Source organism: Haliotis asinina, chromosome 6, assembly GCF_037392515.1.
Source record: "Haliotis asinina isolate JCU_RB_2024 chromosome 6, JCU_Hal_asi_v2, whole genome shotgun sequence".
Taxonomy (NCBI): domain Eukaryota; kingdom Metazoa; phylum Mollusca; class Gastropoda; order Lepetellida; family Haliotidae; genus Haliotis; species Haliotis asinina.
The window spans coordinates 26,700,213-26,719,296 of record NC_090285.1 but is presented as its reverse complement, the minus strand read 5'-3'; the positions used below and the strand labels follow the sequence as shown (position 1 = coordinate 26,719,296).

Below are 19,084 nucleotides of genomic sequence, written 5' to 3'. Positions count from 1 at the left end.
CTTCAAAGTCCGTCACTCTGTTAAGAATACATATATCAGCTTCATAATTAACAGAATTACTCGTGCTGGAAAACTCCTGACGCCAATGTACAGCAATATCTAGAGACAACGTAGTAGTTTCATTTATCTTTATAAAAGCGATTATGTTGTTAGAGTGGTGTGACTAATAAAAATGAATGATTTTGAAACTAATGTTGACATGGTGATACAGTGAACCCCTTTTGATGCAGCCAGGATGACCAATACCAGGTCTGTTCACTGAATAACACTCGTGAAGTTTGATTGGTCAGACTTGGTTGACAAATGCCGCGTCCCAGTTGCGTAGATCCATGCTCATAATGGATTGTCTGATACGCAACAGTCAACAAACACACAAACAAATCAACTCCATTCTTGCTTTAGTAAACGTGTAACGCATGTAATGCAGTCAGATCTTGGAATGAGCAGCCACAGAACGTAGTCTGATACTCCATTAATGGTAATATATAACACAATATCTGGGCTCTCTTGCGTAATTTGATAAAGTATAAAACGTGCAGCCAAACATGGAATAAAGCCAAAGACATATAGTCAAAAATATACAAAAGTGACACTGATGCACAAGCTTGTTCAGTGCATGCCATAGATGTTCGATTCTCTAACAAACACGGCAACCGGGCAAGCCAAGGTAATATGTTCTGGTGCACTATGTGACCTTGCGTTGTCATGTTCGGACAAATATATAATGACTCTCGGTTCACATGTTACAAGCACAAAAACCGTCCTTTCACCAAGATGGATTCCCCTATATATTATTATACTCCCACCACCAAACCGATCGACTTGTCACATGTAGTCTAGAGCATGACGTTACCAGCGACATACGTACAGACACATGTGTACATCCATTAGCACGTGACAGGAGAAACCGTGACTGATCAGAGGACGGATTGGTCTTCCACCTGTCCATCTCACCCACTGATGGTACCACAGCAGACACTCCTCCGACTGACGTGGGGGAGTCTCTGCCTTCCTCATCTGGTTATGAGCTGTATGATGGAATATTCTGCGTAGTCGCTGTATTTGTAGCTGATGTGATTCTACCTCGGAGATGACTCACCCAGTAATATTGTACGTTTCCACAACGCAGAGGTAGTTTGTGTGGACACGCCACTTGAATACTGAACTGACTACTTGGTATTATTTGTGTGTCAGTGTCTTCATGCGGTCCGTTTGAATTACTGTAGATATGACCTTAAACGTAGAACAACGGAGGCTTCAGCATTCACAGTTACAGAACAAGCGTGCTTCTGTGCGTTTCTTGCTTGTACTACGTCTGGATTTATGGTAATCTAACGTGTTTCCTGCCAATGTTTCTATCACCATTCGTTCACATTCCCAATACAAGTGTATAACAAGAAAGGTGAAGCCGGCATATATGCAGTTCGACCAGAACCAGTGCAAACTTTTCGGAACTCACTCACTCTTTGTTCCTATGGTTCCAAGGGAAACAATGTTTATCCGCCACTGACAGACTAATTGGCCTTATAATACGTTGCCCAACAGCAGTTTGCTCATGGACTGGTATTTATCTATATCTCCTCATCAAATTTCGTACTAGGACTAAGCAGGGTGGTTTAAAGCATTGCTAAGCAGGGTGATTTAAGACATTACTTAATATTTCTTATAATACTGTAGACCACAATGGCTTAAACAAGAACAGTTGGTTTATTCAATATTTGTGTGTGGCATCCAGTAAAGAATGTGGTAGGATATATATCTATGTGGTAGAAAATGAAATAAGCATAAGGTTCTGCGGTTGTATTTTTGTTTTTTTTACATACACAATAGATATTGAATACTAGTGTCCAAATTTTATTGTCAGTGATACAGTGCCAAAGGTGCAAAACCTGATTGAAATATATATAATATATATATTCAAATATCGGTTTTCTTCAGTCGACCACATTGAGTTTTTTCTGAAGGCATTGGCTCCATGTTTATCCGGTGTGCGTCAGTTTCTGAGTGTGCAACGCCTTTCCTACAAGCTCGTTTGAACTGATCATATCCTCTCTTAAGCACTTCCATTGTTCGGCGACGAAAGCTTCCAGAAAAAGTAATGTACACAATGAACTTGACGGCAAAGTTGATAATATACACAACATAAAACACTTGATTCCACTTAGCAATCTGAGGATTCTTCACCCCATGGATGGTCATTGCTGTTCTGAGGATCATAACAGGAAGATTACTCATTACAGTCAGGATAACGACGGGGAAGACTATCTTTGTTACATGTAGTGAGGTTTGTGATCCTGTTCTTCCATTTTGATTCCGATGTGAAAATAATTCCACTGAAGCAGAGATGCGATAATACTCACAACCTCTGATAACAATAAGAGCTGTCAAGATGACGATGACTCCATAGGGAATTATTGCAATTACGAAAGTGTCAATTTTACTCAGATTTTCAAAATGAATTCGCAGTTCCTTCCAAGGCATGCATTGCAAAATGCCATAAATTTTATCGGGTCCAAAAAAGTACACAACATAAGAATAACACGCCACGGCAACAACAGCCATGAAAGACATCACAAGTTTTGCTCTGAAAGGTGTACACATTGTGCTTTTGTGCATAGGCCAGTATACTCCTATAAACCTTTCCACTACTAAGGCTACAAGATACCAGATAGACAAAAACGTAAACACATAGTTGAGAAATGTCATGAACTGGCATAATCCATCTTGGGTGATAATGGGCACCTTATAATATCCATATAAGGGAGTGAGAAAAGATGTCCATAAAAACCCAGTGTCTGTGACGGCGAGTGCTGCTAAGTATTGAACTGACGACACTTTCTTTAAACGGGTTCGTGTGAATATCAGGTAAGCAAGCACATTCCCAAGTGTCCCTATGGTTAAGATTACCGGATATCCGTAGAACTGGAACTGGTAGAGCGTGGCCAACACTGGATCCATGGCTGGCATCCTGCGGAATGTCTGTGTGGGTCTTCTGTTTGTACTGGTCAAGTTGACAAGGACCATGTCTTGAGAGACGTTTCCATTCACATAACCGATTTTCTCAATATCCATTTCCAGCTCCATGGTCACAGACTCGGGTGTTAACGTCATACTGCTGAACGCCCAAGTTACAGATCGTCATATCACTTTAACGATGGACCGCTCCTGAGAATAGAGTAAAAAGATATCAGTAATGGCTTTCAGTTTTAGGGAGAAATCACGTAAGGATTTATGGTGACATTTATGGTATTGCAGTTATATCGTGACTAATACAAGAATATACGAAATAAGGTTCGCGCATAGGACATAGGATACTTAAGCAACTAGAAACTCACAGATGTACATTTACGACTAGCATGTAACTTTAAAATTGTTACGCTTTACAAAACATTGAAATATAAAACGGGCTAAAGATCGTCAACATCTGGAGGTAAATGACCATATGAGTTGCAGTCCTTTTCCTAGTTTTACACCATACCTTCAGTGGCTCACGATAATAAGCATCTTGAGCCAAAATAGAAATGACATGTATCTTACGCTATAGAAATAATTTGATTAGCCTCCGGTGGAGATTAGCCTCGGATATATTTATAGGTTATTATACCTGCTTCCCATCATTGCCACATCAATACCCGAGTGAAATCTTTCTCAGTGTGCCCGAAGTTACAAAGGCAGGCGTTTTAGTCAGTCCTCCTAGCATTCAAGGTGGGTCATTTTGTTCTAACCTTTGCAGATGAAATTTGTAATCCTTCCTGTGACGCCATTCATTCGGATACCGTTGTGAATTATCACACTTCATGCAACAAAACAGAGTAGCAACTTCATATGCATATTTAAATATAGCCCTTTCATAAAACATGGCACATTATTATAACCTTCAAACAACAATTACTTCTGTTTGTTTAACTGTATCTTACTGCATGTCATGTGATAACACTCTCATCTGTGCGCTAATTCTCTCTCGTGTTCGGTACCGGTAAAGATGTAGAGCTCAGAGTATAGTAAGCTATATTAATGCTTGGATCATTGTATTACCAGAGTCCAGATACACATTATTAAGGATGATGCATTATGCTGCACACAATCGTGAGAAAGTCACATCTTCCATCGAATTTGTCATCATTGGAAAAGCAAAGTTGTATTGTCACAAATAATCTTTCAACTGTCTCAAATGTGCGGTCCAAAAGACCATGAGTGATTAGCTGACGAGAAGCAAAGAAATATGTCATCATTAGGGTTTCTGTTCAGAACAAGGATGACATTACTGACATCCCAATACGACGTGGAAGAAGCCTACTGATGTCAGCTTCGACTCCGCTTGTCATGACCTGAACCTGAGAGACGTACACGTCGATAAATGAACCATTGACAACAACGCTGACAAAGATTAAAAACATTATCGTTCCACAGATATCGCTATTCCATGTGTAATCTTCCACGTGTGTTTTCACATGCTGGGTATGAAATAGATGGCTATTTTGGCCGTAAACTCCAGTTTGATCACTCATGTATGCGCCCATTGTTAATTGCATCTTGGTGTAATATGTTAGGTTTAATTGATGCCAAAAGATGGGACATTATCAATTCAGACATTTCCCTACTAGCTACTCACTATTTAGTCATTCCGAACATTGGAGGATTTGCAATTGGTTGAAAAGATGAGTTCAAAATTTATGTGATATAAGAACGGTTAAACAGTGAAGAGTTTAAAGGAATTTGTTCTGTTCTGGACAAGATGAACGGACATGATAACATTCAGACATAGAAGTGACTTAATGCTTACAGATAGTGTCATTGTACTTGAGAATTAAACAAGATGAATATACTTGACAATCTCAAATAACATACCAAGTCACATTTCCTTTGCGATCAACCCCATCCTGTAATTATAGATTTTGTCTTGGAGCAGTGCCAGGCTCATAGCTGGTTCTTACCCTAAGGGGGCCTGTGTCTCAGGTTAGATGGTCAGTGCATCACATACGGGAAATGCTTCTGGAAAATCAATGGGAGCACATGGCACTACTCTACTGTTAAATGCAAGACGGTGTGAGATAATGTAACTATAGACTCTGTAATTATCTTGGATCATATCGTCTAGACCTTCTTCCAATGATACGGTTCCAGTGTTGCCCTTCTTACCATGATCTCACACGGCCATGTAAGACACAAAGCACAAGTCCAGTCCTCTGGAATACCACAGACACGAAGAAATGCTCATTTAGTTATCATGCAGACGGTACCCCAAACATCTCCCAGGATGTACGTTGCATACAGGACCAGCAAGACACATTTCCATATGAAAACACGTATATATTGACCGTAGCGCCAAGTGGTCAAAGGGTTCACTCGTCGCATCGAAGATCCGGTGTTGATTCTCCACATGGGTGCTATGTGTGAAGCCCTTTTCTTGCTTCCTCTGACGTGCTATTACTTGAATATTGCTAGAGGCGGCCTAAAACGTAACTCATTCATTTACCCAGTTTGTGGGTGTCAAGATTTTATGTGTAAGGTCTGTATGTTCATACGTGTAAGAGCTATAGTATGCTCAGACGTCTTACATACATAAACTATACGTACATGACCAGTAATCAATAAATAATGTCAATTCTGTTCCAGCAACTGACGGCGTTCGCTTTGTTTGCTGGAACATTCACATTTTTGCAAACAAAGTGAAGGCACAGAAGAAACTCTAACTACAGTTGTCAGCCTCAAGTTCAGCTGAAAGCAATATTTTTGCTGAGTTGAAAATGGCATCAATGTCGGATATGGATGGCGATGCTTTAATTCATTTTGACACAAGTAAGCTGACGGGCAAAAGCAACTATACGAATACAAATGTGTCTCTGGGAAAATATAACAAGAAGAAATGTCAAAAGTTACTTATTCATTGTTCAACCGCTCAGTTGTCAATGGATATTCATAAAATTTACAGCATTTGGGGTTGACATTAGAAATGTACAGAAGTTTAAATGAAGAGGGTGTGATTTGGAAATCAGCAGTTTGTTAAGAGACTTATTGGAGCTTGATCAGATCAGTTAAGAGGAGTCTGTAACAGACACAATTCAGTGTCAGTAACGGGTATATCCTCCATATGCACCGATGCGTGCTTGAACACAACGTTTAACAGAGTTAATCAATCACCGAATAACGTTTTTCCAATGGCCTGCCACTCCACTGTCAGTGCATTTACCAAGTCTTGACGATTTGTAGGTGGTGGGTTACGTGAACGAACTTGTCTTGTCTAGGTGATCCCACAAGCGTTCAATCGGCGAGATGTCTGGGGATCGCACTGGCCATGGCAGAACATTCATGTTATTATGCTGGAGAAAGTCCTGTACAATCCTGGCAGTATGGGGCCTTGCGCTATCTTGCTGAAACATGACATGCCGGCCGATGTTGCGGTAAGAATGGAAGCACAACAGGACGTAAAACTTGATCAATATAACGCTGGGCTGTTAAGTTTGCATCGAAAACTACCAGCTGTGTCGTCAAATCTCTGCATATGCCACCCCAGACCCTAACACCCGCTCCACAAAAAGGGTAATCGTCTCTTGAATGCAGCAGGGTCCTGTTCCCTCACCTCAATGACGGTAGACTCAAACCCGACCATCTGCACGGAATAACTGAAAACGGCTTTCATCAGTAAACAAAATTCGTTGCCAGTTCCGGGTCTGCCAATGCTGCACAGTGCGGCCCCACATTAGTCTGTGACGTCGATGACGAGGGGTCAAGGTCATCCCACGGAATGGTCGATAAGCACGCATACCATAACGTCTCAGTCGTCTGGTAAGTGTTCTTCGATTGACTCATCAGCTGCTGCTGATGACGTCACAGTGATGAAACGATTATGAAGATGCAATAAACGCAGGTACCGGTCGCCATTGTCGGTGGTAACTCGTGTTCTGACGCTCCTTGGCCTGTCAGCAGTGCTACCTGTTTGCCTCAGTCTTGTCTGCTGCCTTGTCATTGTTGTTAGAGTGCAGCCAAAGATTCTTACCTCATGAGCACGCCTGACCCCCAGTTAGAGTTAGTCTCCTCATGTCCGTTGAAGTAATCTTCTTGTTTATGGTCTTGGAATACTGATCGCAGGATGTTTATACCCATTACCATTTCGATCACGTGATGCTTGTGCATTACATTTTTCATCATTAAAACTGATTTCCTCAGGAACCAGTGCATTTTCACATAACTCGTGCTCAAATTGTTGTAACTCTAAATTTGGTATAGTTTCATTTGCCCGTCAATTTATTTTAGGAACAACCCATTCAAATTGCTCCTTTATTGCTCATTTGATTTCTGACACGAAGAAAACTCAAAGGAAATGATGGCAGTCTATAACTGGCTAAACAAAAAAGTGATTGTCACTCAATGAAACATGTTCGCATCAACAGATGACAAAACCACACAGGAGGACGGACAGCTGTAATTGCCCCAGCTGACATTTTCCCATAAATTTACTTGACGAAACAAGCTATTCGTTTCTTTCATGTTGTAAAGAAAGACGTTCGCACTTTGCATCTATTTATATCTAATCATGATAGGCACCTGCATTCAGAGTTAGCGATTCAGCATTTATTAAACAATCTGCACGGGTCTAAGAATAATATAATATAATGTCTCTTATTGTGCCCATATTTCACGATACGTGCATGTATCATACTAGAACATTATATTCGCGTCGAAAGACAGCAACAGTGCGAAGTATTGACATTTCGTTTACTTATGTGAAACTATACAATAAGTTAGGATGTCACGAAACTGAAGCCTCGCTGTATGCGATACCATCTCTCTATACTGAGGCCACGATATGGTACGTATCACTATATTGAGGTCACGATACGCTACGCATCCCTATACTGAGGTCACGATACGCTGCGTATCCCTATTCTGGGGTCACCATACGATCACGACACGATACGTATCTCTATACTGAGGTCACGATACAATAAGCATCTATACAGAGATCACGATACGATACACCTCTGCACTGAGGTCACGATAACATACGTATCTCTATCCTGAGGTCACGATACGATGTGTATCTCTATACTTAGATCACGATACCACACGTATCTCTAACATGAGATCATGATACGATACGTATCTCTAACACGAGGCCACAATACGGTACGTATACTGAACATCATTGAAAACGCACCACCCCTAAAATTGTGGATTTCTAAGAGCAGAAGTGAGCAATCTATGTAAATTTTACATATTTGTGTAGACCAATGTTTGATAAAGAAAAGAAGCAAAAAACAATCAAGCAAAACAGTGAAGATTTAATGCAGCTGACAATGAAATAAAGATGGGGTCAAAATGGAAAGTCAGTAGCGTGTATGACCCCCGTTAGCAGCAACACAAGCTGTGCAACGTCTCCTCATTGAACGGATAAGTCTCTGAATAAAGTCCTGAGGCACTGCATTCCACTCTTGCTGCAAGGCATTGTCGAGTTCCCCAAGGTTGTTGATCTGCGGACGACGTGCGAAGCGTTGGCCGATGTAATCCCACAAGTGTTCGATGGGTGACAAATCTGGTGACAATGCAGGCCAATGAAGTAGAGGAATGTTGTTGTTAGCCAGATACTGTATCGAAACACGTGCAGTGTGGGCTCGTGCATTGTCATGTTGAAATGTGTGCAGATCTTGATGCTGGTGAAAGAAGGGAACGACGTTGTTCTGAAGAATGTTGTCACGGTAGTAAACGGCATTCACTCTGCCACGACAAACAATCAGAGCGGTTCTGTGGTGATAACTTATCGCTCCCCACACCATAATGCTGCCTCTACCCCACCGATCGGTTTGCACAACACAATCCTGATGATAACGTTCACCCCGTCGACGCCATACCCGTAGACGCCCGTCAGCATTTCGCAAGTGAAAACGCGACTCGTCGGAGAACACCACACCATGCCAACGTCGTAACAACCACACACGATGCTGTTCAGCCCATTGTCGGCGTTCACGGCGATGCCTGTCAGTCAGGATGGGTCCAACGTAAGGGCGTCGACAACGTAACCCTGCCGCACGGAGACGGCGTCGGACGGTGGAAGCGCTGATCAAACCACGTCGACCCTGGACAGCGTTGGCGGTTCTGGCAGCGGGCAAGGTTCGATCCCGAATATGGCGCCGTACAATGTCTCGATCTTGACGAGGGGTGGTAACACGTGCCTGACCTGGGCGTTGCCGGTCCCTGCTGGTTCCTGTTTGTTGGTATCTGTTAGCAAGCCTCAGAATGATCGAATGATGACACCCAAATCGTCGTGCAATGTTTCTGCTTGAAGCGCCGACCTGCAACATACCCAAGGCCTGTTCTCGTTCTGAATTTTGTTGTTTTCATGTGATGTGTTCGATGATGTGTTCGAACGATCCGTTTTTAACTGTAGAGCGTTATTTACGATCTAGTGTGTTATTATCAAAATTCCCACCATTAATTTTCCATTTCCAAAAGATTCTATTGCCTTATTTCAAAATTTACAGGTGGTGCGTTTTCAATGATGTTCAGTATATCTCGATGTTTAGCCGTTACCTGGTGGGCAAGTTGAGACAATAGTTCGTGATCACTGAACACCTGTTGACAGTTAATCTAAGTCATTTCGTTTATAATTAGAGTTTACCAGGGAAAGGACCAATGACCATCAGCCGAGTACCCATCAACCACATTCAACATTTCAAGTCATTTTATGTTGTTCTAAATCAGACAATTACAAGAGACAAATGTGATCAGCTTACTGTTGTGTGATCTGTCCTGTTTTATTTGACTAAACAAGAACTATGATTTCTTTAGTTTCCACTCCAGTAATTATTAAGTCATACGTCACAACTTAAACAGTTAATAATTCAGTGTACCTTGCAGGCTGTAGAATGCTATCTGAATGAACACTTTAGCAAACATTTAACCAAACACGTAAAAACATAACCGGAACATTCACTTAAAAACCAAAACTTCTGACAATTATGAATGTAGATGACTTACAGCTGAAATGCTTAGCCACAAAAGTCTCACAGTTCATACTTTACTGGTCTAAGTCAGTTAAGTCGCTGACACAGAGTTAGCCAATAAAGCGGAACTTCAACTAGTACTGGTTCATTCTCTCCAGAATTTAACGTTTTGAAACTTCGAATGTCCCATTTCAGATGAACCACAAACATTAAATGTTTATACAATCCCCAATGATAAGTTTATGACGCTCAGAATTTAGCAAATGTGAACAAAGTACTCAGCGCCGAAACAGAACCCTAACAGAATTTCGTGGTGTCGAGTTATTGTTTCACCTTAACTTGATGGGACAGTGATGAGTGATCTAATGTATGTTCTTGTTAGTTGTATTTCCAGTATATGACATATGGACTTTGTCTTCTCCTCCCCCTTCTCTCTCTCTCTGTCTCTCTCTTTCACACACACACACACACACACACACACACACACACACACACACATAGAAGTCACAATCTGTATCGTATCGTGCAAAGCTTGTCTGCGATGCATCGGTGAATTGGGATCTTAAAAACATTAAGCACACAATATTTGAATATAGCACATTCGTTATCCAACAATCAGCAAAATGTATAGAACACACACAGACATACGCGTACATAAAAAAGACAGAAAAGATAAACAGGTACAGTAAATTTAGATTTATCACAGTCTCCTTTATGCAGTTGTGTGTTCTGTGTTCGGTCATAAACCTGGGCAATATGCTGGACAACATGCCCGTCAGTCTCTTGATGTCTCAGCTTTGTTTTCCATAATATACGGTGTTACATAGGATTTCTCGTTAACACTGGTCGCTGGACCCATATAAAAATACAGCGAATCTGGTTTGGATTTAAACTAATATATATGTACTTATGTACATGTACTTATGAACCTTCATCTCTTTCCAAGGCAGATGAGTATAGTCAAAGCAATGATAAGAAGTCACAAATATTCAGAGATGGTAAGTTCTCTATTAGGTGTCAACACTCCAGTTTGCAGATTTTCCCTTTGACCAAATTTCCCGTGTGATTAGTTTCACTGATAATCGATAATCCCCTTGGCTGTGTCTGTCATCACATCAGCTGTAGAAGGAAGCGGTATTGTTTCTCTATCTGTCCATTGTGGAATCTTTGCCTGTCTATTGCCTGTCTATTGTTGTTAAAAACTATATATATGTATGCTCACGTCTATACTGTAGGTGAGATGTGAGTGTGGAGTCCGGCAGTCCGACTGTCTTTGTAGGGACGACCGCGAGCAGGATTATGCCGCTCGCAGCAAAGGCCCTGGGGTTGAGCTGGAAGTCCGCTCACCTCATTCAAATATACTTGTTTGTCATGTTTTGTGAAACGAACTAAAGAAGTTTGAACAACTAAACTATGCCTTCGTCTTCATCAACGTATTCATTTGTCTCCAGTCATCCTATCCACGAGCCGATCCCCGGTCGACGCACCAACCATACCCGGATTCTCCACGAGTCCCGTTGACAGATCTATTCACTCATGGATCCTTACACTATGCACGGGAGAATAAAAATAAATATACTGAAGTACTTTACAAGTGCTTCACCATATTCTCATTGATCAAGGGAGATGCAAGATAAGTTTTGAACCCGTAGTGTGCTTGAAGTAATCTGACTATGACAGGTAAACCTGATGCACAAAGAGAAGCGTGATCACGTGACCCACTGCTTGATAGAAGTCATACAATACAACTAGATATTTATATAGCGCAGATATCCAGTTAGTTCAACTGCTCAAGGTCGCTTTTTCCCCCTCGATCATTGGATGTCCATAACAACGGCACATCCTATTTTCAATCTCAACTCCCTGGGGATCATACAACTCTTGCAGCCTTACCAGGCGCACCCAGTTAATGTGGCTTCTTAGGAGGTACCCGTTCACAGCTGTGTGGACTGGGACACACAGTCACAGTCTTTTGCCCATGTTTACTGCACGTTGCTATACCCGCAACTTGTTGCTTGTACGTATACGTGTGGCCACCATCTGGTCATCTACCAATGGATTCGTGGGTTCTTTTAAGTGCACAGGGTTGTGTACTGCACAGTAGGGGTTATCCTGTCACCTGCAACTTGCGTAAAATGCGTAACATGTAGCGGTTCCACAACAAAGATCGTTCAACTCTTTACCGAATTCACAATGACATTTGAATAGCACTAAATTCTTCAATTTACACGATGGCACATTTGTCAGTTGTTGAGAGAGAAGTCTGGCTTGTCTACAGGTCAAGCGGATTGTCTATAGGTCATTTGACCAGAATGTTTGTCCACAACAATCTGACACAACATTATATACTAAAACATTCCACAACCGGACCAGCAGTCGATATGCTCTATTCAGTCACTGATCTCTGCACTGTAATCGGTGAATTTATGTATCCAACGTACGCTTGAAGGTATCAGACCATGACTGACAGACGCGACGTACAACGAAAAGCGTGATCATGTTACCCACCAAAAGCCATGCTTCCACCAGCATATAGGGCAGTCAGGACACATGAGATCGTCGCTTCGCCTTCACTCGTTTAAGGAACAGGTTCAAGCCATCGTCGTCCATTCGTTGAAGAAGAGGTGTTATTAGTTTTCAGACGGTACGACGGCGGATGCGTCAGCCAGGAATGCGTTCGCGTAAGTGTTTCCTTTACTGACCATCCCAGATTTCATCTCTGCCATCTCCACTATCAGAACGTAACACCTATAGTGGACAGAGATATTTCTGGGTTACATCTCCTTTTTAGTTTGGAGTACAACGTTTCAGGGCTTGTTCTGGCCCCATCATCAGGTTGTTGTAAAATGCAGAACATATAGTTATACCTTATGATGGGGCCAGAACAAACTCTGAAACGTTGTACACCAGATATAAAAAAGAAGATGTAACCAAGGAAATCTCTCAAATCATCAAATAGCATCTTCTGAAATGCCAGTCAAGCAAATGATAGTGGAGTTCAGCAGCTTAATCGCTCACTTGAGATCAACGTCTTTTATTTGTGTTTCTTGATGGATAATTTCTATGTCAGCGAAAACATACATATTTTCGTTATTTAATTACGGAGATCAAACGTTTAATCCTGGTGATGCGTTACTGGCGTAGCTCAGTACACATGTAGAAGGTAAAGATAGTGTTGCTTACAAAGGTAAAGATACCCAGATACTGGCCATTACACCCCATTGCTTCGATAATTCCAGTGCATCATGACGATTGCAAGTGTGATGCACACCTGGTCGTAAAATTCCTTGGAAACAGCGAACAAGGATGTACCTATTTGACGCTTCGAATTTACATCCTATGCCATTCAAAGTATTATTTATGGTTACACCTTTTATATACTGTGCCAAGTCCTTACTGTCAATCGTCGACAGAACGACATAGCGACATACAGATTTCGCTACATCCCCGTGCAGAAAAAAAACAACGCTGAATGTTTTCGGCACTGAAGCAAGCACTGGATCAATTTTCCAAGCATAAAACTGATATTGATCAAAATGCGACGTTGTAGATAGAATGTGGTTTCCACGTCACTAATGCAAATAACGGTGGGTTATTGGTGCAGAAGACTTGCTTCATGAAGCGATTAAACATCAAAATCCTAAAACGTACTTCCCTTTTCACAACATAATTTAATTCTCACACACTCCTCATGCACAAGCCAGCAAGTTATTATGTCCAGTTTGACAGCTATCTGGAAAGAACCAGTAAACTATGAAGACATTCACAAAAACACATTAAGAGTCGAGAGCCTTTTCGTAAAAACCTTTGTTCGAAATAGTAGAACTTTCACATGCGACGCCAAAAAATGAACAAGAAGTCACCTTGCAATGTCTTCTTATCATTGACCAGCATCCTGTCACGGAATATACCACAGAAGGACGTGGAATAATTTTGAGAGCATACACTGACCTCTCCGTGCAAGTGCAGGCATATATCTAGAGGTATTGACCTATCAACAGTGTAGCAGCTGACCGTTCACTTGCAACGGACTCTTGTGGGTTCCGGAGTATTCATGTACATGTGTGGAACCTTTGAGGACGTACACGTGTCCCCTGCATCATACCGCGGCAGACTGGCGTTTTGCTCCAAGCAAGGACTTATGCTTGTTACATGCATCAGACCGCGGCAGACTGAGGCGTTGCTGCAAACAAGGACTGGTATCTCATATATCTGAAAGCTGTTATGAAGCTATCGCTGTGAAAATGAAGCTGGCATTTTGCAATCTTGACGATAATGATCCAGTGAAAGTGCCATAAGCAACTGTACCAGCATTCTTGGATGATATAATATGTTTGATAAATATGTAGGTTAGTCTCGGATGTTTTAGTTAATATTAAATCCACCCCCTTCTTAGTAGCTGAAATTGTGTAGTCCCCTCTAGTTAAAATGTTTTATATTTAATTACCAGTTTTACATGTATATCTGTGATATTCTAGATATTTTACTGCCCTTTGTCGACAGATTTTTAACATATGCGTATGTAGTCATGTGTTTGATGGTTCGGCTCTGGGCTGCTGCTCAAGACGACACAAGACAATGGTGGTGAAGATTAAGATTTATTTAATCGAGAATGAAGCTGTTGCTGAGTCAAGAAAACGAAATGATGCTTCCACCTCAGCAACAGCAAGTAAAGTGATAAAATTTCAGAACCAAGTAAATAATTTAAATACTAAATAGTTCAAATTATCACAGTACTGTCAGCTAGAGTATATATCACAGTAAATTATTCAATATCCTTATAAAGTACCTGCATAAAGTTGTTCAAATATTCAAAAGCACATGGTCCAGGCCATATTTACACTTTACCTTAATTAAAATGTATATTCCTAAAGTTGTAGAATTATTGATTAAATGTTACTTTCAATTATATTTTACTATTGTTTAAAAGACATTTTGCAGCTTTTATAGGGAATTATGAAGTAAAGAGGCAGATGGAAATAGATTAGAAAATTGGCCATACCTGGAAAACGAAATGATGCTTCCACCTCAGCAACAGCAAGTGAAATGAGTTGGGAAACAGGCGGCCAAAGGAAGTCAGGACAGCGGGCACAATAGCCAATAAGAACATAGGTAGCACATCAAAGGAAGTCTTTGATGTGTCCTATTAATAGAAAAGGGAAACTCCCAAAGAATGGGTTACCTGGCTAAAAATAGAACGGAAGTGAAGGGAAATCCTTGTTGACAAGGCTCCAGAAACAGAAGAAAAAGGTGAAGATGTATAGAGGTGGCATTCAACGGCAAGACACAGACACCATGGAACAAATGAACATTGAACAGATAATGATGTCTATGAAATATGTGATGAATGATTTTTATGAATTATGTTGTGAAATACAGCATTAATGAAATACTGCTACAGGTACATTCCATTTAAATGTTAAATGTTCTCGTCACGATATGGCTCAGATATTGCCGATGTCACTTTAATATTAACTCACTCACTCACTAGCTGAAAAATAGAAATGCCGAAATAGGGGCTATATTTTCATGACTATTCTTACCTGCAGATATATGGGGTTGTTCCGTCAAAAGTAAGAAGCACAGAATTCAGAAGAACGTAATTTAGAAATACGCTGTAAAGGATATTTATGTGAACTAGTTTGAGGGACATCCCGTGAGCCTCAACATAATAGCTATAAATCGGTGGCCTTCTGACATCCATATATGATGAAGCCGTAGTAAGGTTTGGCACGGATAGCCCCTCTGTATAGGTGGAGGATTATTGTCTTAATCTTATCCATGCTCAGTTCGATTTCCAAACAACCATTAAAACCAAGTGCCTTTTGCAAAATATACCTTTAACTAGGCATCTTTTACTGGGTTGCCATTTGGATTTAACTACAGATTAAAAAATGAATACTTTGATTTGCTTTTCTTGCCGCAATTTTTGAATAGTTTTAGAATGTCTTTTCCGTTCAAAAGCAGGCATGTTTCTTGTTTACAACCAGAAACATTAAAATGGCTCTTTCAATTGAATAGTTCAGAAAAGGTAAATATTAAGCCAATCCAAATCAATTCAAAGCCTTTACGACAGTTTTACCGGACTTCCACTTGATCGAAGAGACAGACAGATACATGTATTTTATTGATTATGGCATCTTTGACAAATGATCCTACTACAAGGTCGTGAAAATGCAAATATTCATGATGTCCAATTTCATGAAACATTACCTGGGTTATTTAGAACTGATAGTGTACATTATCAGTACCTGTGTCGGTATGGTCATTCCATCTTGACAAAGCAGGATAGGATCATTTACATGGGCCCACGTGTTTCAGAAATGACCACTCCCACAAAACAATTCATTCAGTAGGGTCAGTAGATTCGAGCCATTATGAAGGCACAATGATCATCGAGTAAATGTCAGATTTGTAGATGTGTTGCAGGTGTGACAGAGCTGTGCATGCCATCATGCCTCGCAGGAATCGAAGACCTACCCGTGGCCATAACAGTTTGAGGTATAAGGTTATGCGCATTGCATAAACGTGAGTTTAAATTATCTGCTTTCTTCAGATAAGCTTCCTGCTCACGGTTAGAAAACTTGGTTTGATAGCCGTAACCCATTTTTATTAAACTCCAGTGCACTCAAATTAAAATGTTGTACAAATGTGAGGAAACTATTTCTGCTGGAGATTTAAAAGAGACCTACCATTTTCTTTCGATGGAGGCGAAAAGCTAAGTGCCATGTGATAGATATTTTCACTCACATTCGTATCTTCTGAGGAACCGAAATAATCAAAAGTTGGATTTTGCTATTAGAACCCTTTGAAGATCGACCATTTTGGCGTTTTGGGAAGATTCACAAAGAGACTGGATTTCCTTTAAGTATTTTCTTATATGTTATTTTTTGTTCCAGATTCACGTTTTGTACCGGGTTGAAATCTCCTCGGATCAACAAGAATCATGACAAATCTGGTTGAACATGCAATTACTGCTTGAAAGTACTTTTGCAGTTAAAGTACAGTACACATTTCACCACCAGACGGAATCTGAAAACAATTGACTGCATGCAGATTTGGTTACTTAGTAGATGATTCGGGCAAAGGTTACGGATGCATATGTTTCTTTAGGTTTTCTTTTGACCTTCCAATAAATTTGAGGGGGGGGGGGGTGGGGGGGGGATCAGAAAAAAACGTTATGTTTTTTGAACACTAGTTTGTTTATCTCCACTTTCTGTTTCCTAATCGGACGATCATTAGAAAAAGGTGAATGGCTTCCTGGGAAGCTCGTTCATGTTTTAACATTGATGCCACAGTTTCTGTTGTATGTGTCCCCTCACCAAACTGGATGGGCACACGTAGAACAGGCTGTAGAGTATTTACAGTATGCATTTTCGGCATTTGGAGAGGAATCAGAATATAGGTATTAACACTGATGTTACAAACGTCTGCCTTCATTGATTTTAGAACTTTGGTGATTGAACAGTGTCATGATTTCATTGGTTGTAAATTGAAGCAAGTTACACCTTGATTCTTCATTACTGAGGCAATATTAATTTCTGTCATATCAGAGAACAAACGATCAATCATTCTCCTTCGAATGTTTGTTGGTATTTTACGTTATGTGACTCACACGGAAAACCCGAAAAATGACTTCGCTCTCATCTTGGCAACACCAAGATTAAATTATACAGAAGCAGAAAACTAATAGCTTTAATTTTCCCTAGATATGGATATGGTAACTACTAACAAGAACTGAAGACAAGGTCTGACATTTTACTACTATGGATTGTTAATCCTGCTTGTTTCAGAACTGTATAATGATACTCTTCTTTGCAGAATTGGCTGCTAGCTATGATAACAGAATTAAATACCATCTCAATAGCGTTACTAGCAACATAATTTAGAGAAGTGACTACCCTAAATGCCTTTGACATTTACGTCTTCATCGCAGCCTGTATGTGTGGAAGCCAGTGAATGCAAAACAGTTTCACGGCAGTGACAACCGGAGAACGACCCCTGTGCATCATATAAATGCTAACCGGAAGCAGGAGCTTAGCAGTGATGCGAGACTGAATGCCACGAATCGATACGGTGACAGGTACTGACGAAAACAAATCGACAACTCCATGTATGTACTAATGTTTCCAAGTGAGGTGCCAAGAGGCTGGCTAATATGAAGGATAGATGAATACAGTCTTTGGCTTCGATTAGCGCCATCATCTGGAAAGGACATTAATATTGTTTAGCCTGTCTCTAGCTGTTTAATCTAGCCATTCAGCCCAGCTAAGCGCCTTCTGGAAACCGAATCGTAGTTTACCTATAACATACATTTAAGCGATGGAAATATTTATATTCACATATTCTACATATAATCATAGACAGACAGGCAGACAGAGAGATAGATAGATAGATAGAAATGAAAAAAACTAGCGTATGATAATGCTATGCCCGGTCCAATATCATGAGACCAAAACAGCACACCGAGAAATGTCATTGCCGTGAGCAGGGGAACCAAATGCTTTAAGTCTACGTTAATGGCGTTAGACAAGACCCTTTTTCATTAGAATTAATAAAGGTATCGAATTGTACGCGTTATTCTGCGTGACTGAGATTATTTTCAAACTTTTAAACTCACTCATCTGTCTTCAAATCTAACTGATATTTTATATTTGTAAATCAAATTTTATCTCTTACAGAGTGTATTAGTTCAATGGCGAGATGAGAGTGACTAAAAAAGATATTTATATACAAATATATATATTCATTCCGAACTTGAACAAAGCCTGCATCAAAATATACACATGCCAAAATGGTCAATTTTAAAAGAAGAGCGTGTTCTAAATGCATCAAGATTATGATACATACAAAGCTCTCGATGATGCCAGCGATGTACCGTTGTCGGATCGTCACAAGGTCAAGTTTACAGTCATGTGAGAGACACGACCTGTACTTACTGCAAGAAAGCAAGATATTGTTCAGCCTTAAATAACGTTGACACAGTGCCAAGGCTAGCTGAAAGCAATGACAACACTACATAGTCACCGGGCTTTGTAATGTTAATTGAAAAACAATAACATAGAATTGTTCTGTCACGCTCCTCAAAGATGCGTGGATCAGTGTGGATCTTGTTGAACTCAAAATTAAGGTTTATCTTCAAA

General features: G+C 40.5%; 1 protein-coding gene across 1 annotated transcript; it reads right to left on the bottom strand.

Moving 5' to 3' along the window:
- Window positions 1-1,840: 1,840 nt before the first annotated feature.
- On the bottom strand, window positions 1,841-3,111 carry LOC137287464 (FMRFamide peptide receptor frpr-18-like). Its single transcript, XM_067819774.1, has one exon. It carries the CDS (start codon window positions 3,109-3,111, stop codon window positions 1,918-1,920), a length of 1,194 nt encoding a protein of 397 aa, XP_067675875.1. The 3' UTR covers window positions 1,841-1,917.
- Between the last annotated feature and the right edge of the window lie 15,973 nt (window positions 3,112-19,084).